This window comes from Mytilus californianus, unplaced genomic scaffold, assembly GCF_021869535.1.
Source record: "Mytilus californianus isolate M0D057914Y unplaced genomic scaffold, xbMytCali1.0.p SCAF_7, whole genome shotgun sequence".
NCBI lineage: Eukaryota > Metazoa > Mollusca > Bivalvia > Mytilida > Mytilidae > Mytilus > Mytilus californianus.
This window is the reverse complement of record NW_026262723.1, coordinates 45,117,128-45,144,193: the sequence shown is the minus strand read 5'-3', so window position 1 is coordinate 45,144,193 and position 27,066 is coordinate 45,117,128. Positions and strand designations below refer to the sequence as shown.

Genomic DNA, 27,066 nt, shown 5'->3' with positions numbered 1-27,066 from the left:
AACATTGAAAACTGCTTAGTTAATTCAAAGTTGCTGGACCATGACCTAGGTAGCAAGCTAGGCCTCGAAATAGTCATCAAACTAATATGTATTGATAGTAATGCAACTTTATATCAAATGTGACTTTCGTCGCAGGCGAGACAAAAATCAAATTGTGATCGTGATACCAATTTGATTATTTTTTTGTCATGTTGTGGTGTCACTGAACAATTCAATGGACATAATTTTTGACAGACGAAAAATTTGTAACATAACGTATTTGCAAACAAGTTATGAAGCATCCGTGTTGTACCTTCTGAAATTTAAAGCTTTAAACATATAGTGTACGCCGTCGTCGCCGTCGTCGGATGTAATCCATATGTCTCGCTATATGCGATTTTCGATGCAAGCGAGACAAAAAAATTGTTTAAGACGGCTAAATAATGGCGTTTAACTGTAAAAAAAGTGCAACTATTTCATATTTATTTGGTTTTATTCAAAAGCTATGATAAATGCGCAATGACAAAAAAAAACAGGTCAGCAGTATTGTTTCATTTTAAAACTTGAATGAGCTAGAAAGCTTCAAATTGTGTCTAGCGACTGTTATTTAAATAACACGATTTTATGTTTATCGATATATTACTGTTCTTTTTCCCCTTCTTTAGATAGTTTTACGATTAACGAACGAAGCTTGATTACGTCTCATGTGAAGTCGCATATAACTTCTCCTCAGACATTGTGACGTCGCGGATAGTTTAAGGTGGTAATACCTTGACTAAAATTAATTCGGCTCGTTCAATTTTCATAAAATTTTGACAAAATATTTACTTTGACCCTTTGAAAAAATATAAAAAATTCAAAAACTTGAACCACACTTTACGCGGAAAATTTCATTGGATATATAGCAGTTTGACAATCGTAACTACTCGGCCATTCTCGCTACGCCTACAATAACTTACAATTAATAAAGTTATTGTAGGCGTAGCGAGAATGGCCGAGTAGTTACGATTGAGCAGTTTGACAAACATTAATTTTGATCATTGAGAAGCTTAATATTTCCTTAACAATAGAATGTGATCAAAACGTTCAGTTGATTTTTACAGAGTTACTTCCCGACATGTAGTGTTATGTACCACCTTAAACATATTTTATTGTCCAAAACAGTGACAATATACCCGTACGAAATATTAAGCAGGATTCCTGCCAGACTATAGCAGGAATTCACATGGAATTAGCAGGAAATTTTAAATTCCTGTTAGTTTTAAGACGTACTAGGAAAAACTTCAGTTTTTCTGGCAGGATTTTTCATTTTTCTACAACAACATTCCTGGTATGGGTAACAGGAATAGTGTTTTCCTGTCAGAAAATCTTTCTACCAGGAATTTTTTCTTATCTAAGCAGGATTGTTATCTTGACAGCTATTGGTTTGTATTCAATTATCTTTAACTGGATTCCGGTTTGCCAATAACATTAATTTTGCTGTGTTATACGAAACCAGGTTCCAGTTAACATATTTAAAAGTTGTAGGGTAAAAGATTCAGATTGTGTATAAACAATGCTGCAAAGATTGAATAATTTCCAGGGAAATATTTGAATGTAAGACAGGATTGCTTATGAAGGTATTTAAATTTAATTAAGCTACACTTTTTAAAAAATTTTAGAGGAAGTTTTAATTTTTTTTCTAATTTGCATGATAATCAAATTAATTGAACTAATTAAAAATGGAAATCTTAGTCTTCAATCATATTTTGTCTCATATACATGTATTATAAGTCCATCTGATCTACATTTTTGTTGTATACATAATAATTAATATACCAATACTTCTAAAAAAAATATTTTTTAGATTGAACAAAAAAAAACTTTTACATTTATTTCCATCATAATGAAATTCAAAAACAGATTACAAACCAGGTTTATAACACAACTTTCATATGTGGTTGCTACTTCATGAATTTAAGAGTCAAATATTGCAACAAGAAGTTTTACATGTGTCTTCTTTGTTCTTTGTATCTGAGATTCAAACTTAATGAATGACCCAGATGTGTATATGTGTATAGTAATAATACACCGATGTTTTTAATGTATATTTTTAGATGCCTGCTAGAAAACCAATTTTCCTAGTAGGAATTTATGAAAAAAATCCTACCAGGCATTTTCAAATCAGGAGGAAAATTTGACAAATATCCAGGTAGGAATTTTACTTTCCTACCAAATTATTCCTGCTAATTTGAATATTCCTGGAAGGAATAACATTATTCCTATTAAGAAATCCTGCTAATTTAAATTTTTCGACTGTTTTTCCTGGCGGATTCCTGATACAATTAAGCTGGAATACGCACACTTTTCTGGTAGGAATTCTTAACAAATTCCTACTAGATTCCATGTACATTCCTGTAGGACTGGTTCGTACAGGTAAGATTGGACACAAGATTTCCAACTTAGAACGTCTTCTCCATTACATATGCAAATAATAACTATGATTACCGAACGAAATAAAATACATGTGATTAACATCATAAACAATATCAATACATTGCAATATGGAGACATGAATATTAACAAGAACTGAAACGACGTGCATCATCGATTTCTAAAAGCCGAGTTGACCGTGAATTTATTTATCAAAAACCATCGCTAAAAATGTCTGCTCACGTCTCAAAGCATACAATAATTACTGAGCGACTGGGCAGGGTGATATATGCAAAGGTAAGGTCGATAGATAGAATTGCGTCCTATACTTTTTATCCCTGTTTTATATCTTTTAAAAATACGAAAAAAGTAGCATTATTCATCTCAATTTATAGCAATTCAGGAAAATATGGTGGTAACATAGAAAATAATTAGTTATATGTTGCAAAATCACCAGCCTTGGCTTGATATAATATGCCTTAAATGCATTTTTATCAAGCTTATTCATAAACATTTTTTTTTATTAGATTGTGAATCATATAGGAACTGCATGAGAGAAAACTTTTTTTATAATATGGAAATAAACTTTTCTGTTTAAGATTTATCTGATAAAGAAAAGGTGATTTTTGTACTCAATCAATCAACACCATCACAAGTAAATTGATTGGGGTTCACATTAAAAAGTCATTGGAACTGAGGACAGGGGACTTTGGACTATTTACTGTTATTAAGTGATTGTGTATTATATTTTTACGTAGAAATTCATGTAACAGTAAATTCGGTCCGTAGTAAAATTTGTCCGCCAGACTTTTTTTCCTAGGTATCAGGTCCGTGACCATAATTTTACTAGGAATCTAAGTCCCAGGATAAATTTTTCTAGGAAAATAAGTCCATAGCTAGTAAAATATGTCTGGCACTTATTTTCCTAGGAAAATTTGTTTATATCTGTATTCTCATTTTTTTCTATGAAAAAACTCCCTTTAAAATTTTAATAAAATAATGAAATATTAATTAACTATGAAACAATTTAAAAACATATAAAAATTTTAAACAAATTGTGAATTATTTCTTTCTTTAAGAATGTTTCTATAAAAATAAAGGACCTGGACATGAATTCCTAGGAAAATTAGTCTGGGCACATAAATTTTATTAAAAGATTAATGCATAACTTTTAAACACCATTAAAACATAAAAACTAAATAAAAAATCCATTATTTACATGTAAATTATTTCTTTTATTACAAATTTTCTTATTATATTAAATAAAGGACATGGACGTTTTTAGCTAGGAATATTAATGACCTGGATATGATTCCTAGGAAAATTAATCTGGGCACATACATTTTATTAAAAGATGAATGCACAAGTGTTGAACAACATTAAAACATAAGAATTAAAAATTTCATTGTTTACATGTAAATGCTTTCCTATATTAATGCTTTCTTTTATTACTAATTTTCCTAGTAAAATAAAGGACATTCTTTTTACCTAGGAATATTAATGACATTGACATAAATTCCCAGGAAAATTAATCTGGGGACATAAATTACTGACATCAGACTAAATATACTAGTAAATTCTGTAACCATGGACTTTTTACACTAGTAATATTATTCTGCGCGTACACATTTCACCAAGACTAATTTATCGCTTACATTTACACGTGATCAACTTAAAGGCTCTTTTTGATTGGATGCAGCCAGTTTCAACTGCGACCAATGAAAATTATTACATCGTGGATCCGAAATTATATCTTAGTCCGCCAAGGATTGAGAGGAAGGGACTGGATCGTAACCTTTGGCTGGCGAAGATGTAAACAACTGAATTGAATTGAATTGAATAAAAATTCTAACATTTCTGCCAAACAGACGTAAAATTTATCAAAATAATTACGTTTCTGATCACCCGATATGTAGTGCAGAAAACTGTTTGAGAAATAGTAAGGGATTGTAACCGACTTTTCATATGCTAACATGGACAACAACTTTTTGAAGAGAAATAGTAAGGCATTAACCGACTTTTCATATGCTAACATGGACAACAAAGAGAATTAGTAAGGCATTGTAACCTACTTTTCATATGATAACATGGACAACAGAGAGAAATAGTAAGGCACTGTTACTGACTTTTTATATGAATAAATTGGCAACAATGAGAAATAGTAAGGCATTGTAACCTACTTTTCATATACTAGCATGGATAATTGATTGATTGTTGGTTGCTTAATGTCCCGGCAGTGATGATAACATGAACAATTAGAAATAGTAAGGCATTCTAACGAACTAAGTTTTACAAATGATAACATGAACAACAAAGAGAAATAGTAAGGCATTGTAACTAACTTTTCAAATGATAACATGGACAACAAAGACAAATAGTAAGGCATTGTAACTGACTTTTCTAAAACATGGCCAACAATGAGAAATAGTAAGGCTTGGTAACTGACTTTTCATATGATAAAATAGACAACTATGAGAAATAGTAAGGCATTGTAACTTATTTTTCATATGATAACATGGACAACAAAAAGAGAAATAGTATGGCATTGTAACTTATTTTTCATATGATAACATGGACAACCATGAGAAATAGTCAGGCATTGTAACTTACTTTTCATATGACAACATGGACAACAATGAGAAATAGTAAGGCATTATATCTTATTTTTCATATGATAACATGGACATCAATGAGAAATAGTAAGGCATTGTAACTGACTTTTTACTATGATAACATGGACAACCATGAGAAATAGTGAGGCTTTGTAACTTACTTTTCATATGATGAAATAGACAACCATGAGAAATAGTAAGGCATTGTAACTTATTTTTCATATGATAACATGGACAACAACGAGAAAAAGTAAGGCATTGCAACTTACTTTTCATATGATAACATGGACAACAATGAGAAATAGTAAGGCATTGTAACTTATTTTTCATATGATAACATGGACAACAACGAGAAAAAGTAAGGCATTGCAACTTACTTTTACTATGATAACATGGACAACAATGAGAAATAGTAAGGCATTGTAACTTACTTTTCATATAATAACATTGACAATAGAGAGAAATAGTATGGCCAGAGACATATATACACAGAGATTGGCAACTCCGTGAAATCCCGTTAAAAAACGCTGCCCGGAATGAGATTCTCGTCGATAATTATTCTACAACATGTAGATAAGTCAGGGATGAATAACCTCGATAGCTAATCAAGAAAAGTAATAGGAAAACTTATTTCAGATCAAATAAATTCTTTTTCTAAAAAACTACTTGAAATAATATATTATATAATAATATTTTTTTAATGTATTTGATTGAGAAAATATTTTTTTCTTTTTTTCGGCATTTCTTTTAATTTAAAAAGTAAAATCTGGTAATGATCATGATATTACAAGAAACATTTCTTTGCTAAAGTTTGCTTCTAAATTACACAGTGAAATTATGTGTGTCCGATTTTCCGGTCATTATTTCCTTAGAGTTGTGACTGTGGATTCACAGGTGTGCGATTACGCAAATTTATTGCCCTCCGATCACCTGAATTTTGCCGGAGGTGAAGTTCTAAGTGGATTGTTACTTGGTAATTGTTTTTACAACTAAACAAATTCTGACATTATTTTAACCATGACCAGAACTTTATTTTAACAGAAACACTGGGCTATACTATGAATAGGGTAAACGGACAGAAAGTCACAGGACATAAAGTCACAAATTGGATAGGACAAAAAGTCACAAATAATGTATTGACAATTGTTTGATTATATAAGAGAAAGATCTTCAAATAATATATTTTTTTACATTTATTCATTTTTAAGTTCAGGAAATTGTTCATAAGCCTTGATAAATGAAAAATTATTAAATTTTAATCATGCAAATAATATATTTCTTGGCACCATGAAGCCATTTAAGTGCCAAACCACTTTGACATTTTGTTATCATAACAATTATTTGATCATCATTGATATTTATTGAATAAATTTTTAATTACAAAGTTGCTTCATATATTATAGTTCAATAAAAAATCAAAAAATTATTTTTAAAATTAGTGTTTTCTTGTTCAGAGAAAAATAATCTCAAAACTGAATTGTGACTTTTCGTCTGTGACTTTTTGTCCTGTGACTTACTGTCCTACATTCTACTATAGTATTCAATCAGGAACAAAAATAGTCATTTAACATGTAAAAAAAAAAAAGAAATCAGAAAGAAACTTTTGTATATAAAAAAAATATGTAGCCAGTAGAATTTTGTCTCGTGGAAAACGGATTTAAATGATTACTTTTTGATTGACCTACAATTACATTATTTGTGGAACCTTTGCATGAATTTCCTAAATGAACGTACATTATGTACAGTGTTGTCGAAATCACTATTTTTGCTGTCATGAAATATTGAATATGAATCTGTCATTATTTGTAGTTTTTTATAGACTTAATATCACAGACCCTGATTAAAAACAACGTGTATCATAAGTGCAGTAAAATGCTCTGCTGAACTGTAGAATTTTAATGTTCTGTTTCATAGACCACAGAAGTACTGCAACATCCTTATCTTTACTCTTTCCTATCGGGTAGTGAAACTCGAGTTTGAAATTAGAAAGATTTAAAATTGAAGACAAGTTTTATCTGATCTTTTGTGGGTTTATGTTTCGGTGCAGTGCTATGTGGGCTGTTATTTTCTTTTCATTTGTCATTTTTTTTATCTGTGTTACACGACCTTGTACTTTTTGTATTGCCCCTTGACATCTCCTGCTTCTGTTTAAACCTTTACCACTAATATCTCATCTGGTTTAAATAAAATAGTGTCTCATTCCCGGAATTTGTTATACAGGAATTCATTGCAATATCAGTTTTTTTATAAGCATATAAACTGCTTGGTCTCTTCACACAATTTATGTTTAGGACGAAATGCATCAATAGGTACATACATGTACCAGGTCACCAATATATAAGTACACGTTATATGCTTTTGACCTCCACAAGAATTCTTAAACATTCATAGATGTGCAAAGAATATTTTTGTCGTTGGGTTGTTGTCTCATTGACATATACCTCACATTTCTGAATAGTCATAGCAGCTGTGCCTTTTCAATTTATTGCAGAAAATATTTGCATTAACATTTTTCAAAATAGGCGAGGTGAAACAGTGATCACAGAATGAGGACATGTAAAACTGAAACAACACAACACAACAGATAAATATAAACAAGCACCATTGCTAAAGGACTGAAACAAACATAGATGATGACTAATATGAGCGACTAGTAGTGTACAAGTAGAGTAAACATTTCTTGCTTCTTATTCTACACATTTTGTCATTTCATGTAAACAATTAAATATGTTATTTTCCGAGGAGAGGAAGGAATTTGTGAAACGAAATATTTTGCCTTTAGTACTGTCAAGTTATATATTCACAGGAGTGTTGTTGAATAAATGAACATTTTCCCTTTTTTACATTATGCTACCTTTATGCTACAAAGGTAGCATTTCCATTCTCATGATATACAAAGATATTATAGAGTGGCCTTCCAATGATAGTCATACATGTAAATCATTGTCTCATTGGCAATCATACTACATCATCATATTGTTATACATGTATGTAAAAATTATGTACATGTATACTTTGTAAACGTAAAGAAGACAAATGAAGTTGAACACAAGATATTTATTTTCATTTTTATCCGTATAGTCTCTGCACAACTGCCACTTCTGTTTCAAATTCAATAGATTGAATGCAGAGTCTTGTATTTATTCTTAGTTCAATGATGTCACCATCACTTGCACAAAAATCGCATACACATGTACATCAAGTTTGGCATATGAACTATGATATTTGAACTACAATAATGTGGTGTTTTCACAGTCAGGATAAGCACATGTCATTTTCTCTCTTACAAAACCATTTTTTAGTATCACATTGATAGTAGTACATGTAATCGGTCCACTACATGACTGTGCAGTAACATTTGAAAAAAGTCATCACTAATAGTTGTTCTTGTCTGCCAGGGAATCTTTTTTTTTCAATCAGAAAGGCTAGGGAGTCCTACATTCAGCACATGTATGATATTACATCTCTTGTATGCTGCACTGTTAGGTAAATTTGATCAACATCTTTGTTCTTTTATAACATGCAGGATCCTGTTAAAAAAAAAATGCTGTCAGATACTGAATGTAAATATACATGTATATAAACTTGTAAATGTCATCAAAGTGGTGGAAATAATGAAAAAAACAATTTATATACACAAAACCGGTATGACTTAGGAAAGTAATTCCTGTGATCAATGGTGATGGGTACATTTGTTCTTTAAAGATGGACAATTTTATAAACTGTAGCCATGGACAGGTGCCTGTCTTTATATTGAAGAGAATGAAAATGGCTGACAGCTTGAATGGTAATTTTTAATTGTAAATTGCATCAAAGCTGGTGAAAATATGGAAAAAACAACTGTTATACACAAATCCAGTATGTCATAAGAAAGTAATTCATGTGCTGGGAATAATTATTCTCTAAAGATGGAAAAGTTTATTGACTGTAGACATGGACAGGGAACTGTCTTTATATTGAAGAGAATGAAAATGGCCGACAGCTTGAATGGTCATTTTTAATTGTAAATTGCATCAAAGCTGGTGAAAATATGGAAAAAACAACTGTTATATACAAATCCAGTATGTCATAAGAAAGTAATTCATGTGCTGGGAATAATTATTCTCTAAAGATGGAAAAGTTTATTGACTGTAGACATGGACAGGGGCCTGTCTTTATATTTTAAAAATTGAACGTGGCCGACAGCGAGAATACTGAATTTTAATTGTAAATTGCATCAAAGTGGGTGATTTAATGAAAAATTCAACATATTTACACAAAACCAGTATATCTTGGGAAAAGTGATTCATCTCATAAATGGTTTTATTCCTTTTCGAATGAAAAGGTTTTAATAAAAAATACGTCCGTGTAAAAAATTTTCATAACGTCCAGTCGGCCAAGCTTTCCCCTTATTATTGACCACAATAAAACGTTAATCGTCACAATATTTTAACTAACAATTACTACAAACTGAATAAAACAAGGTAAATAATTTACGAAATTGAAATATATACTTACATTATGCTGTTTTGAAAAGCTTGATGTAAAATAAAAATCGAAGCGGTGGTGAACTTGTCATGATCAGATGCAAAATGGCGATCTCGTTAAAGTCTCGTGTGACGCGTGTTTTTAATTGGATTTCGCTGACCACTGTTACAGTTGCCAATCTCTGTGTATATATGTCTCTGGTATGGCATTGTAATTGACTTTTAATATGAATACAGAATGCAACTAATCGTCGGACCTGTCGGCCCGAGGGGGCAGAAATTGAGCTTTGCCTTGTTGAAAATTTATTAATGAAAGTTAGTTAGTATGTTTGCTGTAGATCATATGATTCAAATATCAATGCTTTGTAGGTCAACTTTCGCGGTAAAAAATGGGGATACATGAGATTGGGGAGAGAAACGGCAGTTTTCATTCTTTCTGTAACCGAACTGTATTGCGAATCTTCTTCCAATAAAGGAGCATCTCAATTTAAGAGTAATTATCCACCAAAATAAAAGTTAATGTATCTGAACACTTAAAATGTGACATTTATTATGTGAAAAGTAGTCTTCCATTAAAACCAAATTTTGTTTACCAACATAAAGGTAAAAAAATAATAAAATTTTCAAATGTTGCTTTTTGAAGTTTAAACATATTTATTCATGCAATTTACAAATATATCAAAATATACAAGGATAACAAAAAGTAAGATCTGGAAACAAGCTGCACACAGCTTATATCAATCTGATTGATTTTTTGTAAGTACATGTAAGCCTGTGATGAGAGTTGTAACTGGGAACTTTAAAGAGGGAAATTTAAAACTGAATTGACTTTTCAGTCCTCACTTTCCTGAGAAAGTTGTAATCAATTAAAAATCTTAGAGAACTGTCAAAAAAAATGGAGAATGGCCCTAGCCTGCAGTTCAGTGTTACACAATAAATAAAATTAAAAATATATTGTAGTAACTATTAAATAAAAGAACTCAATTGAATTTTAGATATTTTCTAAAAACAATCCACTAAAGCAGCTGTCACTGTAAAGACATCCTATCTTCGTTCTCTTACTGTATAAAAAGCTGATATAAAAAATGTAGGTCTGGCAAAAAATTGATGGGTCTGACAAAACTTGCTACCCTGTAGGCCCCAATGTCTGACAGAAAAAAAAAACTGTTTGCATCTCTGTGAATAAATTGGCAACAATGAGAAATAGTAAGGAATTGTAACCTACTTTTCAAAATCATCATATATCTTACCATGCGTAAGCCTATCTGTGTTTCACTTGCTGATGGTACAAAAATACCTTCCTCGTCTGGAAATGGGAAGGTACCAATGTCATGGACCTGAACTCGCGCCCCGAACCCTTCACTGATCTGTTTGAGATATTCATTTCTGTCCATGTATAGAATTAACGAAAGTCCTACAATATATATATTTATTTTTCAATATTTTGGTTTTGAAATGTGAAATATATATTTGTTGAAGGAAATAATTTACAAATGTAATAACATGAGACCCATGATAAATTTTAGTGAAATTTAACACTCAAAACTTTCTGTATTTTCTTTTTGTTTACCAGGAACATGGTTTTATTACAACACATCTCTTTCAAATACATTGCCCTGTGATTTAAAGTTTTAACTTTTGAATGTGATAAAAATTATAATATAAAATTCTGGATTTTTTAAATTGTATTCAGTAGATGCAACAATAAACAAACTTAAATAGTTTACCATTTGATGGTCCTGCTTTAGTAATCTTCATATCTCCTGTTTGAAGTGTGAAACAATTCCCATAAATGTGATGCGGTAGTACCGTGAAGTTACTGTCATAAAGTGTCATAAAGAAATTTATAATTTGCAGATAGAAATATAAAACATTCACTCTTTTCAAGATTAAGAACTTAAATAACTGGGCGCTCTAAACGGAACTGGTGTACACAAGGATATTATGTATTGAAGATTATGGATTATTGAAATCCAGTTAGTGGTTTAGGAGTTTTGTGGATACAAATAAGACAATACAAAGAGGTAGTTTAAAAAATTCACAAACTGAAGAACAGTGACAATATCATGGTAAAATAGAGCAGAAAATGAAATCAACATTCAAAACAACATTTTTTTAAAAGATCAAACATTTCAGCACATGACCCGTAGCAAAACATTAGGGGAAAACTCATCTGATGTCTTTACACTAAATCCATTGGCATTTCGATGCCTTTTATAGCTTCTATGCGGTATGGGTTACACGCATTGTTGAAAGCCTTACGGTTCTTTGTCCTTTGGTATTTGTTGAAGAGTTATCTCATTGGCAATCACACCACATATTATTTTTATACGCCCGTTGTCGGGACGTATTATGGTTAACCGTTATCCGTCTGTCCCTCCGTCGTCAACATGTCGGACAATAACTCGAAAACGCTTTAAGCAATTTTCCTGAAAATTTGGTGACTGGCTTATATTTTTTAAAATAAGCTCGAAATTATAGATTGGCTAGTTGATAGATATGAAATGTCATTATCATTATAATAAAAAAAACATTGATGAAAACATAATTCAGGAATTTTTGTTGCTATATATCCCCATATTTGTTTTTCGTTTATTGTGTTGTACATATATTTAGTTAAGTCTTCTCATTTTAATTGTTTTGCATTTGTCATGTCGGGCGGCCTTTAATAGCTTGCTATGCGGTATGAGATTTGCTCCTTATTGAAGGCCGTACGGTGACCTGTCTCAAATGCAACTATACCATACCACATCTTTGTTTTTTTATATCATGTGCTCTTGAAAGGTTAACAAATGAAAATGGGGTGACTAATCTCTTCTTTAGATATTGCAAACCCGTTAAAATTTTGCTACCAGGATTGATTGATTGATTGTTGGTTGCTACCAGGGACCTCAAGCATTATTTGGAACAAATAAAAGGAATAGGAGTTACAAAATGACAACAAATACAGGTACTAAGATTTTATAATTTTTTTTATTGAACTCTAATCATCGCTTTTGGAGAAATTGAAAATGCAATTTACGAAAGGAGAACGGACGGAAATATCATAAACATCATAGTCGTATTAACAACTATTTATTCACAGATAAGCCACACACCAATCATGTTTTCCCAGACTTTAATTTCAATCAGTATACATGCAATAGATTTGTTGTAATGATGTAATAAACAGTATGAGAAAAGCATGGCCTTATTCGGTGCAACGATATAAGTATCAACAGGATGCAGGCTAAAAAGGGTTCGTGTGTTTTTATTATATTTTGTTATATTGCTTATTTATTTTTAGTTCACCTCTTGTTATCTTTTTAGTTTTCCTCCAAGCTGTGAAAAATTCAATAAGTATCACACTTAATTTCACTCACGAGAAATAATTTAATTTGTATAAATATATGCGGAATGGGTACGACTCTTGTTGTAAATTAAACCCAAGGGAGAATATCACGTACACGCACTCTACACGTAATAGAACTGGGACCTTAAGGTAAACACATTGATAGATAATATTACTGATCATAACGAATTCATAGAATGTCTAAATACATATACTAACGTAGATACAGGATAAATAATAAGGGTAAGTCTCACCTTGCAAAACATTTAAATTTTCCAACAGTACATGATATCAGCATGTCTTCTATTTGATGTCCCAGTTCTATTTTGGTTTCCCTGTAAAGGAAATTTTAATATATTACTAAGAATTCAAATCAAGTCCTTGAATTTGTGACTGATGACTGTAATCGGACATGACGAAATATGCTTAAAACCATCGTTATACTTATGCTAAGTCATCTTGTAAACTAGATTCTACTGCATGAATCGGTTTAAAAAAAAAATATGAATAATTTTTTAAAAATCATAAGTTTTTTTTCTAAGTTTTTTTTAAATGATTAAGATGAATTATAAACGATGTTGGGTATGATTAATAAGGACAGAGGTACCAAGTTGATTAATCTTTTATATTTAAATGCATCAAGTTAAAATAATTAAATTACAAGGTAGAAAATTCGGGTGATTATAGATGAACTTCTGATTACAGAACTTATTCTTTTCACAAGTAATTATAATTGCTCCTGCTATCTTCTCTCTCCTTTTTCAACACCGTAGATTTATTACAGCCCTCCATTAGTAAAACAAAGATTTAGCTCACTTGCAAGAACGTAGGATTATATATCCATGGATCTCGGGATCGATCCCCATGTGGTCAATTTAGTACCGAAACATTAACGGTCTTTTGTCACATTTTGGCTCTCTAACTGAAAATACCTTCTGTGGTTAAACAGATTAATTGGAATTAGGTAGGTCGTGATGGTCATCATCGCCATTAAGGTATCATATTCTTGATGTAGAGGGAGTATAACGGTTTTTCACTTGACCTAGCTACGACATAGAAACCACTCTACCACATAAGCTTGTATTGGATGAGACCAACTGTCGTTGCGTTTTAACTTGGTGGTGGGTACGCCAGGCAGTGTTGATATCCTTTATACCAGTATCCTGAACAATTGATTATAGGCGAAATTATACTGGTTTCTGCACCGATTATATTCACTGTAAATTATTCCTGCACATGCACACAGTTGCTTACAGTAACAGTTGCTAATCCCTGCTACACTACAAAAGTAGTGGTACTCCAGATAGTGGAGGAAAGAATAAAGAAGAAAAAGCGGCATGTGAAAACTCATTTAGATTAGTTGATGTATCGGTCATATGCTTACTGAGCCAGGAACCCGCTGGTAAAGTAAAACAGTTGTTTTGTTTTAATTTATTTTAGTATAACTTCATTTTTTCTGTTTTTCTATTTTGTTTGTTCGGGTAATCAGTAACTCTCTTTTCAAATGTACGGGGGAATTAACTTCTGATTTCTGTGTTAGGTGTATTTTGGTTCTTTTAAAGTTTTGTTTTTTTGTTTTAATCGATTTTGGTGTTGCTTCTTATTATTCTACTATTAATTCTAGTTGGTCAGAAGTATTTACAGCTTATAAAGGGATCACTTTTAAAGTCGACATCAGAAGAAAATCATATGTCATCTGGATGTTGTTCTAGGTGTTCAATTTGCTACATCATTCTAGTCCCAAAAATATCATCAATTCAACATACTCTAAATGGGATTTGACACGGAAGCTAACCTTTTTTCTTTTTTATATAACCTTCTAAACTCTTCTAATTTCCAAATTCTATCGTCTACTATTTCTCCAAAGTCATAATCAATATCATATATGTCATAATGGGCATCAACGTAATCACCGTAGCCAACCTAAAATATAGTAGAATGTAATAAACTGTTGACAGAAAGGTATATCTCGCTTGTATGTCATTATGAAAGAAAAATGCAAATGATGATATAATAAACTGTTGACACAGATATGTCTCGCCTTTTTGAAATTTTGGTAGTATAATGCAAATATTGAATCTAAATGGCAATATTTAAACATGTAAACTATGCAAAACATTCAAAGTCAATTGTAACCATGACTTAATATGCATGACTAAAAAACTTCTATGGAAGAAAAATACCAATGCTTATAAAATTGCATATCAAATACCATTAACTTATCATAAGAGGTGCCATTTTCACTAATCAAAACACACACTTTAACTTGTAAACAATGTAAAAGTTTCAAAGTTAATGAACAAATTATGATGAGGGGATGGGGCCATATAATCTCCATGGAAAAGAGATTTGCAAATGCATACCGAATATCACTGACTTAATATTAGCGATTCCTCTCAAACTTTAATATGTTAACTATGTTAAACATTCAAAGTCAATAGACCATGACTGAGGGGTCGGAGCCAAATAATCTCCATGGAAATGAGATGTGCCAATGCTAATGCATCTACATACCAAATACCGTTGACAAAACCATGGGAAATTTAACATTGACTACTAACCATGAAATGGAGTCAAGGTCTGATGACACCTGATAGACAGACATGTACATCTTACAATCATTTCTTACACCAAAGACAGTTGACATATTGCGTATAGTATCTTAGAAGAGGACCAAACTACTGAAACTTAACATTGACCAATGAACCATGAAAATGATATCAAGGACAGATGATTCCTGCCAGATAGACATGTACACCTAACAACCATTCCATACACCAAACACTAAAGTTAACCTTTCGGAGCACCTGAGATCAACCCAATTTTTTGGTGGAGTTCGTGTTGCTCAGTCTTTGGTTTTCTGTGTTGTGTTTTGTGTACTGTTTGTCTTTTTCAGCCATGACGTTGTCAGTTTATTTTCGACTTATGAGTTTGAATGTCGTTTTGGTATTCTTCGCCTCTCTTTTAAGTTGATATGTTGCTTATAGTATTAGAAAATTCAGACCATACCACAAAAAATCCTAACTTTGACCAATGAACCGTGAAAATAAGGTCAAAATCAGATGAAACCTGCCAGACTGACACGTACACCATACAATTATGTCATACACCACAAATAGTTGACCTACTGCATCTAAGGAATGGACCTTATCACGTAAAACCTGATCACTGATCCATGAAATGAGAGCAAGGTTAGGTGAACCCTGTCTGGTGGACATGTAGACCTTGCAAGGAACGCATGTACCAAAACACCGTTATCCTATAATAACTCCATTTTGCAGTAAGTGAACAATTCACATGACAAAAAAAAAGATTTCAAGCAGTTGCTGAAAAATGAAAATGAGGTCAAGGACACAGACATTTTGCAGGCGTAACATAAGGCATCTGTATACAAGGTATGCAGCCTCCAGGTCTTCCACCCTCTGAAATATAAATCTCAATACAAATAGCTTACGCCAGCCGGATTGTAATCTCTATGTCTCGCATTCTGCAACTTTCGTTGAAAACGATACAAAACTACGTTTTTTACGGAAATTATCACACCATTTTTTAAAGGTACATATGTCTGCCAAAACACTGCACTTTTTTTTTTACATCGTCCGCATATGTAGAAACTACCTGACAGCTGGGTTTACACCATTCGTACTTAAAATTCACAAACTAGTATGTCAACATGCTTTCCTAATAAGTGTAATACATTAAAGAATAATAATAACAAACAATAGCAAGCAACTTATAAGAACCGTTACACATGGTCTAGATAGTCTGAACATCCACTTAACGATTATTGCAGCCATATTGAATAGGGGCAGATTTTTTGGATAGAGGTGGAAATAGTATGAAAGTACGGGAAATCCTATGCATGTTTCCAAGCAACTGTTCTGTTTCAATGATGTTTTCTCGTATTTTTCAAACAATTTTACCTCCGTTATGAAAATCTGCCCCCTATTCAACACTGTTGCAATAACCATGAAAGGGCATATTGCAAGGTATAGTGACGATATGTTGTTGGGTTAAACCAAGTTTCGACAATATAAACCATATCCACGTTGTAAAAGCAAAGTACACAATAAAAAATCTTCACGGTCAAGTTACCAAGATAAATTGATAGATGGCAGGTTACAGTAAATTGTAAAAATAATAAAACTATGTTTTTGAAGTACAAGTAATACTAGGAATCATCTTAATCATTCTTTTGATTATAATGGTGAGAAATTAGAGCAAGTGCAAAAGTTAAACTTTCTTGGTAATATCATTAGTCAGATTGGAAATATTATTCATTTTGCACAAGAATTAGCCGAAACATCTATGAAAGTTATGTATGTTATGTATTCTATAAAAACACATTGCAATTCAATTTTATCCAACACATGTAACTTTGTCAAACCAATTATTTAACTCACTAGTTAGACCACATAAAGTTTCAATAAGAGGATATATGATAACTGAAAAATAGACCAAAGCAAAAAACTTGTAAACCATCAAAATGCGGTCAAGGTCAGATGATATCTGCCATACAGACATATATACCTTTCAATCATTCCATAAACCGAATAAAGTTGACCTATTGCTTATAGTACTTGAAAAACAGTCCAAAACACAAAAACTTAACATTGACCAATGAACCATGAAAATGAGGTCAAGGTCAGATGAAACCTACCAGACTGACATGTGCCCATTACAGTCATTCCATACACCGAATATAGTTGACCTCTTGCTTATAGTACTTCAAAAACAGACCAAAACACAAAAACTGAACATTGACTAATGAACCATGAAAATGAGGTCAAGGTCAGATGAAACATGCCAGACTGACATGTACTCCTTACAATCATTCCATAAACCACATATAGTTGACCTGCTGCTTGTAGTATCTGAGAAACGGACCTAATCACATAACTTTAATCTTGATCACTGATCCATGAATTGAGATCGAGGTCAGGTTAACCCCGTCTGACGGATATGTAGACATTGCAAGGAACACATATACCAAATATAGTTATCCTATTACTCATAATAAGTGAGAAATTCACATGACAAAAAAACTGTAATTTTTTTTCAAGCAGTCACTAAACCATGAAAATGAGGTCAAGGACAATGGGCATATGACAGACGGAAACTTCGTAACATAAGGTATCTGCATACAAGGTATGAAACATCCGGGTCTTCTACCTTCTGAAATATAAAGCTTTATACAAATAGTTTACGCCGCCGCCGGATAGTAATACCTATGTATCGCATACTGCGACTTTCATCGCAGGCGAGACAAAAACCCTCCCTCCCACCTCTTGACTTGAAAATGTGAGTATTTTGGCGATATACTGCTGCTGTTTTGATTTTTTTCCGCCAGGTTTTTAAGGACATATATTAATTCCGTGTACCCAATGTTGTATGATGATTCGTTATGGCTCACCAAGTGTAGAAAGTCCAAGATGACTCAAGAAGAGACTTAATTAGCAATATTCCTTAAAAATTCTTATCGTTATTCTATAATTGAACTTTCTACACATGAACTAATGTACAAAATATTGAAATATTTTGACGCAGAAGCGTTGGATCAATGAAAATTTTCATTCTCTTAAAATTCGACTAATGTTTTGAAGGACCATCTGAAGAAGATTGGCGGGAAAGCGACACAACGCCAACAATCTTACACCATGTTCACATAATGGACTATAATATCCGTCACTGAGCTTCTGTTCCCAGAGCCAGTATTCTTAAAGTCAATGTCAGTATTCATAAATGGACAGTAATGATCGATAAAGTGCTCTTTTTGTACAGATGATTCTAATTAATTGATCATTCTTGATCCATGCTAATGTTATAATTGATCAATCGTGATCCATGCTAAGGTTTTAATTGATCAATCGTGATCCATTCTAATGTTATAACTGATCAACAGTGATCCACTCTAATGTGTTAGTTTTGATCATTTGTGATTCATGATCATGCTAATGTTTCATCTTTATTTATGATAATGTTTGATAAATTTGTGAGCCGTGGCCTTTATTTTGCCAATTGAAATAATAATTCATTTATATCTCTGGTATTTATTCAAGCATGAATCTTAAGTTAAATCTCTATTTTGATTAGCAATTTTTCAAAAAGTCACTTATGATGTTTGATTCATATTTTGAGCTGTTTTCTACAGATACAAGCCATAATTCTCAAATATTAAATTTGATATAAAATGAGTTATGCGCCTGTATGTGAAAGTTTCATCAAATGTTAAAGCCAATGTTTGAATACACAATTGGATAGACCGAGTGGTTACGCACATTGGTTAAGAGAAACAAGTATAATGTGTTATCTAGAATCCAACCCCTTCTTCGCACAATTAATAAGGCATAGATGAAGCTACGCCATGAAAATGGTGCATGTTGTTGGACAGTGTTTTAGTCATCGTTGTTATGGTAACAACTTTTCTATGAAAAGAAGACAAACCTTTATTGTGGTACAATGTATAATTAAATGACAGAGAATTATCTTTAGAAAATAGCGCATAAACAATAAATAATACTTCAACTGATTTGTTTTAACTTACTAGGACTTTTAGTATTTTTGCGAAATATAGATATTTAAAACAAAATATGGCCTTTTTCAACTGATCTTTATGAGGGTGGTAAAGGGTTATTTTCGTGCAACGTGTTTTGCCAATTTTTTCACGTGCAGCCGTGAAAAGGATGCGTTATTCACCGTGTTTCGTGAAATCGGTAAAAAGATCAACGTGCAAGAAATTTTTAATTGTTCGTTCATCGTGAAATGGCAATTTTATTTTGCGTTCTTTATGATTTGTTCTTAACGTTGTGCTGTCCCATGTTGAGCGCTCACAAACATGTTTAACCCCGTCACATTCTGTATGTGCCTGTCCCGAGTCAGGAGCCTGTAGTTTAGTGGTTGTCGTTGGTTCATGTCTGTCATGTTTGTTTTTCGTAAATTGTTTTGTTATAGATTAGGCCGTTAGTTTTCCCCATTGAATTGTTTCATATTTTTCATGTCGGGGCCTTTTATAGCCGACTATACGGTATGCGTTTTCTCATTGTTAAAGGCCTTAAGGTTGCCTATAATTGCTTACATCCACTTTATTTGAACTTTGGTGGATAGTTATCTCATTAGCAATCATACCACATCTCCTTATTTTTATATAGGGTTATATCTTCACGAAAAAGTCCAGAGGTATATGTGAACATCATGTATAATCAACAATGTGCAAGTCAGTAGCATAGTTGATAAAATATGAAAAATCTACAATAAGCTTTTGAATGTAACTTTTGTGGCAAGCACTTAGCATGTTTATAAATACAGATTATAAAAAAATAATTATAAGGAGGATAACAGGTTGCTATAGGAAATTTTCTTATATTATAAATTGTTAACCATCATAAGCATAAAATAGAAAAGAAATATGGGGTATCCATCCATGACACAAAATCAGTTTGTGCACAGCAAAAACACAAAGTTCGTTTTAGTGTTTACGTTATGTGTATTCCCAAAAAGTTTTTTGGTGTTCACTTTGCAGTGGCAATCACTGAATCCTAACAATTTTTCGTTAAAATTGAATAAAAGAAAAAAAAAATAGAAAATCAAGAATTTCAAATATTTGTTACGCCTACAGGGCAAGTAGGATATGTAAGTTAACAGAAGTTAAAGTTCTTGTCTCGAGAGATATATAATACTTTGAATCACTACATACCCGTTAAAACACAGTAAGAACACGCAAACAAAACTTCTACGATCACACAACTTTATGGGAGAAGGAAAATATGAAGGGAAAAGTCAACTACGCGCAAAAAAGTGTTATTGTTTCAGCTACATGCACTTATAACTTAGCAAGGGACCCTGAACCAACAGGGTAGGTAAGCTATGTCAGTTAGAAGGAAATCGAAGGCATTTGGTGGATAACGCATTGTGCCATTTGGTTGGAGAAATATCAACAACAGTCAGCGGATAACAAAGATGGTTGGAGTAATATCAACAACAGTCAGCGGATAACACAGATGACTGAAGTAATATCAACGACAGTTAGTGGAAAACAAAGATGGTTGGAGTAATATCAACAACAGTCAGCGGATAACACAGATGACTGAAGTAATATCAACGACAGTTAGTGGAAAACGCAGATGGTTTGAGTAATATGAACAATCAGTGGATAACGCAGATGTTTGGAGTTATATCAACGACAGTTGGTTGATAACGGAGATGGTTGGAGTAATATTAACGACAGTTGGTTCAACCGTTGATAACGCAGATGGTTGGAGTAATATCAACGACATTTTGGTTGATAACGCAGATGTTTGGAGTAATATTAACGACAGTTGGTGACTATCGCAGATGGTTGTAGTAATATCAACGACAGTTGGTTGATAACGCAGATGATTGGAGTAATATCAACGACAGTTGGTTAATAACGCAGATGGTTTGAGTAATATTAACGACAGTTGGTTGATAACGCAGATGGTTGAAGTTATATTAACGACAGTTTGTGAATAACGCAGATGGTTGGAGGAATATCATCGACAGTTGTTGGATAACGCAGCCAGATATTTGGAGTAACTTCAACGATTGTTGGTTGATAATGCAGAATTGTTTTGAGTAATATCAACGACAGTCTGGTGAAAACACAGATGGTTGGTCGAAATCATATCAACGACAGTTGGAAGACTTCACAATGATGTCGTTTAATATTGAAGACAACTGGGTGGACGGTCAGAGTTGACAACGACGATTGAAGGAACAGTTTACTGAAGTCGGGATTATAAAGACTGTTTGAGTTTTTAGGTCGAAAAAATGCAATCTTAAAGTGTTTAGAATGTGAATCATATATGCCAAACTGTAATTTTTTTATTAAAAATATTATGAACTGTATTTGTTGACACAAGACTTTTACAGAGGATGTTGTTGAGCTTTGAATAAATAATAAACTTATGTCTTTACCATGCCGTTAGGCATTTTTACCGATTGAAACAAACATATAAGATTACATTTCTTTAAGAGGAAAATATTTGTTACAATATGATTGGCTTTGGTTTTTACCTATTTAGATTTCAGTTTGATACCAGGGTCTGTCAGTGGTATTCTTTGGGTCTTTAAAGTACAATAGCTCTCAGACTGTCATACAAGTAATTAATCCTTCTTTTGGTCAGTGATATAGTTATTTGATCATCATGTGTCAAATGAATATCTTATACACAATATTCATGATGGATTGTCTAGCCTTCTTTTACTATTTCGAAAGTTATGATTGACAATTTTATGGCTATTTTGATAAATGCATTTTTTTTGCATTATACACCAGGGTATTATGAAAGAAAACTTATTTTTCTATTTGGAAAATTGGAAATATCATAGGCTGGAGTCGTCTTGTTAATATGTAACAATACTTGATCCACAGGGGCGCGTATCATAGAATGTTTTTGGGGCGGAAATATATGCCAGTGGACTGGTATACATGCGTTCTACATTGTGTTTATGGCGGAAATATATATATATGCCAGTCGACTGGTATGCGTTCTACATTGTGTTAATAGCGCTATAAACACAATGTAGAACGCATACCAGTCGACTGGCATATATTTCCGCCCTAAAAACATCTATGATACGCGTCCTGTGCTTGATTTGAAACACAGATTAGTACAAACAACTCTCTATATTGGCACATGACTTAAGTTGGTGGTGACTAATACACTTTGACCTTTATTTAGACTAAATCACAATGTTAACTGTGAAAAAGTCTATTCATCAGTCAAATCAAAAACAATTTTCATATTTTTACTCTGGATAATGTCTTTTGGTTATATTATTAGTTACTAATACGATATATATATGGGGTCAGTAAATTCCATATAGGGTGAGAGCGAAGCTCGAATCCCCATATGGAATTAAATGACCCCATATATATCGCATTAGGTCACTAGCACACCGTGTAACGAATTTATCTTACAGACTACCTTCACGTGTGGTATTTAGACTAGCGGCATATCAAAGTGATTAAGTCTTCAATACTTAGTATTAAGAACCTACTTCCATTTGTCTATACAAAAAACAAATGCCAACAATGACAACTTGTTAGCTTTAAATTTGTTTTATGAATTTATTTCAATCGTTCATTATCAATTTCTTCGTCTTTTGAAATCTTTCAGATTTCTTTTTTGTTTTGAAAGGGAAGTAACTCCTTACTAACCCCCTATTTTTTAGGACACCCTATATCAAATATATGTAGTCACCACGGGTAGTCCTTTAACCAATCATATCCCCAGAAATCTGTAGGAGGTAAGATAACAATGATTCTGTCCAAATTACATAGAATTATAAGACGGTTTGGGTAACGTTGAGTTATATATAAAGCACGCCTTTTACGAATTAACGTATTTAATTCACGAAAAGCGTAGCTTTTGAGTGGATTAAATATGTTGAGAGTAAGGCGTGGCTATATATGATTTGTAACATTAATGGGCGATGACACATGTCAAAATTAAAGGTTTAACTTAACGGTACTTTTCATGAATTAAATATGTCAATCAAATAGTGGCGCTTTCTTTGACAAAACGTCTCTTATCTCGTGGATCGGATTTGCTAGTAAGATATTAATGATAAGAGCGATTTATGTGTTATTGAAGAAACCCCCTCCCCTGAGCGAAAATTCTTGAGGGGATAGATGCAAAATCTTGTTAGATGTATTATACCATACGGTCCGCTTTCAAAACCAATAGGATGTGTAGTTTTAGAAGAGGTAAAAGAAGGGAACGATTTTTAAAATTATTGTGAAGGTATTCTGCCTTTCCCAACACCATGAAAATGATCGATTAATAGACATTATAGATAGGTTATTGATTGCGTAAGTTCCAGAGTTAATATTTTTTTAAGCATGCTCAATTCCCGGAGATATACCTTTAAAATGTTGAGGAAATTAAACGACTAATATCCAGTGACAATTTTTTGGATTTTGACACGATAAAAACAAGTATCCACCAATTAATCTATATCGCCTCTTCGTTTATAGACCACGTTATTCCTTTTTGTAGCTCTCCTCGGGCATTCATTTGTTTCAAGAATAGGGAACCATTTTAATTTAGGGTCAGGTTTACAAGTTTGGCTAGCATTAGGGTAGGTCCCCCACCCCCTTTTCCCGATTTTTTTATATAACTAACTAACTAACTAATTTTATTCAGTATAAAATCCAGTACAAAAGGATCATCGCTGAAATACATGAAACCATAGAAAAAAATAAAACAAAAAGAGACAGCAATTGTGTGACGTATAGCAAACAATAGACAAAACACCCATGCACATCAATATTATGCAATTATTCCCGCTGATGAATTTCTTATCATAATACATTTGTCTATATATAAAAGAAATATGTTGAGAACATCAGTCTCCGAACAGTTCATTAAATATCTAAATTTATCAAAATTATCTAAATAACAAAAACATGGTATAATATTAACAACGTCATCATTAAACTTTTCCTCTCGTCTTGATAGAGGTTATATTCACATATAAAATGAAACTCATCTTCAATTTTGTTATCAATACAATGTTTACATACTCTTTGAACCAAAGGTGTATTATTATATCTGCCTTTTTCGATGTGTAAACTGTGGTTAGAAATTCTTAATTTACATAACTGTCTAATATATTGTTTTGAGATATTCAACTTTGTATAAGTCTCAGGTTTATATTCCTTTTTTAACTTGTAATATGTACGTAATTTGTTTTGGTTTTCACCTGACAAACATGAGAAAAAAATATTTTCCATATCTTTCTTGTAATCTCTTTTTCACTGTAGACATGAGTTTTCCTTATGACAGAGTTCCTTTATTATTCCAGACATGGTCAAAACCAATGAATTTTAGAAACTGAAAAATGTTTTTGTTGAAGGTACATAGAAAGACTTATATGCTTATTTTGAAAAATTCAAAAGAGGGTCTTTATACAAATATAGCCAGTATTTAAGAGACTGCAAGATAACAAATATAGAAATTGGATAACGACCAAGTTCTGCCATACTGGCAATATTAGAAGCATATTTAGTGGCACCAAGTACAAATTTACAATATCGAATGTGAACCTTTTCAGGTGCAAAATTTAAAAAAAGTTTTTTTCTAAATCGAGATGTAAAAACCATTCAGTTAACGCTCTCCTCTAAAAATAACCGAAGTTAACTCATTCAAAGATTGCCTTCTTTACTAACCATTGATTTTATGTTGATAGTCCTAAATACAAAGCTTTCCTACAAGTAACACATAAACTTGACATGATCCAAGAAAATGAGGTCAAGGTCAGATAAACCAAACGAGAAATACATGTACACCTTATAATCATTCAATAAACCAAACATAGTTGACCTATTGCTTATTGTTTCTAAGAAACAATCTTTAACAAGAAAACTTAACATTGACCAATGAACCATGAAAATGAGGTCAAGGTCAGATGAACCATGCCAGACAGACATGTACACCTTACAATCAATTTAGGCATTAAATATAGTTGACATATTGCTTATAGTATCTAAGAAACAAACTTAACCATGAAAAATTAACATTGACCAATGAACCATAAAATGAGGTCAAGGTCAGATGATACCTGCCAGACAGACATATACACCTTACAAGCCTTCCATACATCAAATATAGTTGATATATTGCTTATAGTTGAAGAAAAACAGACCAAAACACAAAAACTTAACACTGAGAAATGAACCGTGAAAATGAGGTCAAGGTCAAATAAAACCTGTGAGACTGACATGTACATCATAAAATATTTCCATACACCATTTATAGTTGACCTTTTATCCATGGTACGCGATACTATCAAACGAATTAAATGTTTAGGTAAATTATAGTTTGCATTTTAATCAAGGAAAATAATGACCTTACACAGGTCATTATTTTCTGCCTTGGAGCAAATTTCATTGAAACTTGGTATCGTCCGGGTTGATTCTTCAAAAGAAAGACCTGACGATCTGAAAGAAAATAACTCCACATAGGTATATAATGAGAAATAGTTTTTTTTGGTTTAAGTCGGGAAAAAAATGTTTGTCACGAGAAAGAAAAAACAAGCCCCCTATAAAAAGAACGGTCAGTACCTAAAATATAATTCAATAAAAAATTTCAGAAAGGGATTGGCGATTTACAATATTTAGTTCTTTTGTATGACGTTTAACATCCAAACTACTATTACGGCAGACTATAAATGTTTTGTAACCAAATAGTCACACATAAAAGAAAAAAAAAATACAACTTTTTATTTTCAAGATAGAAAAATACAACTCTGCACAAGATAGGATGAAAATAAATATTCTGCAGCACAAAATGCCGGAAACAAATGTGTACAAAAAGGAGGGGAAAAAAGGCAAACAAATGATCAATTAAAACAAGAGTGCACACGCTGAAATGTCTCGCCTTCTTTACTAATCATTGATATTATGTTGATAGACCTAAATATAAAGCTTTATTAAAACTGTCACATAAACTTAACATTAACCAAGTAAACTAAACATTGACCAATGAACCATGAAAATGAGGTCAAGGTCAGATGAACCATGCTAGGCAGGCATGTACAGCTAACAATTCTTCCATACAACAAATATAGCTGACCTATTGCTCATAGTTTAAGAAAAACAGACAAAAACACAAAAACTTAACACTGAGCAATGAACCTTGAAAATGAGGTCAAGGTCAAATAAAACCTGCATGACTGACATATAGATCATAAATTATTTCCATACACCAAATATAGTTGAACTATTGCATATAGTATTAGAAAAAAAGACCAAAACTCAAAAACTTAACTTTGACCACTGAACCATCAAAATGAGGTCAAGGTCAGATGACACCTGCCAGCTAGACATGTACACCTTACAATCATTCCATACACCAAATATAGTAGACCTATTGCATACAGTATTAGAAAAAAAGACCAAAACTCAAAAACTTAACTTTGACCACTGAACCATGAAAATGAGGTCAAGGTCAGATGACACCTGCCAGCTAGACATGTACACCTTACAATCATTCCATACACCAAATATAGTTGAACTATTGCATACAGTATAAGAAAAACAGACCAAAACACAAAAACTTAACTTTGACCACTGAACCATGAAAATGAGGTCAAGGTCAGATGACACCTGCAAGCTAGACATGTACACCTTACAATCATTCCATACACCTAATATAGTAGACCAATTGCATACAGTATTAGAAAAACAGACCAAAACACAAAAACTTAACTATAACCACTGAACCATGAAAATGAGGTCAAG

At 32.4% G+C, this 27,066-nt stretch overlaps 1 protein-coding gene and 1 long non-coding RNA gene across 2 annotated transcripts in view; both read right to left on the bottom strand.

Annotated features, from left to right (window-relative positions):
• LOC127709129 (degenerin-like protein unc-105) overlaps positions 1-27,066 on the bottom strand; it is a 56,928-nt gene that overhangs the window by 17,074 nt on the left and 12,788 nt on the right. Inside the window, exons 3-6 of the mRNA XM_052214487.1 lie at positions 14,596-14,723; positions 13,055-13,135; positions 11,197-11,288; positions 10,720-10,883 (exon numbers count right to left, since the gene is read on the bottom strand). Of these exons, the coding sequence (XP_052070447.1) occupies positions 10,720-10,883; positions 11,197-11,288; positions 13,055-13,135; positions 14,596-14,723 (465 nt within the window). The remainder of the gene's footprint in view (positions 1-10,719; positions 10,884-11,196; positions 11,289-13,054; positions 13,136-14,595; positions 14,724-27,066) is intronic.
• Positions 8,046-9,658, bottom strand: LOC127709152 (uncharacterized). Its single transcript, XR_007985513.1, has 2 exons — positions 9,501-9,658; positions 8,046-8,533 (listed from the first exon to the last, which is right to left on the bottom strand). It is a non-coding gene; the product is annotated as an uncharacterized LOC127709152 (long non-coding RNA).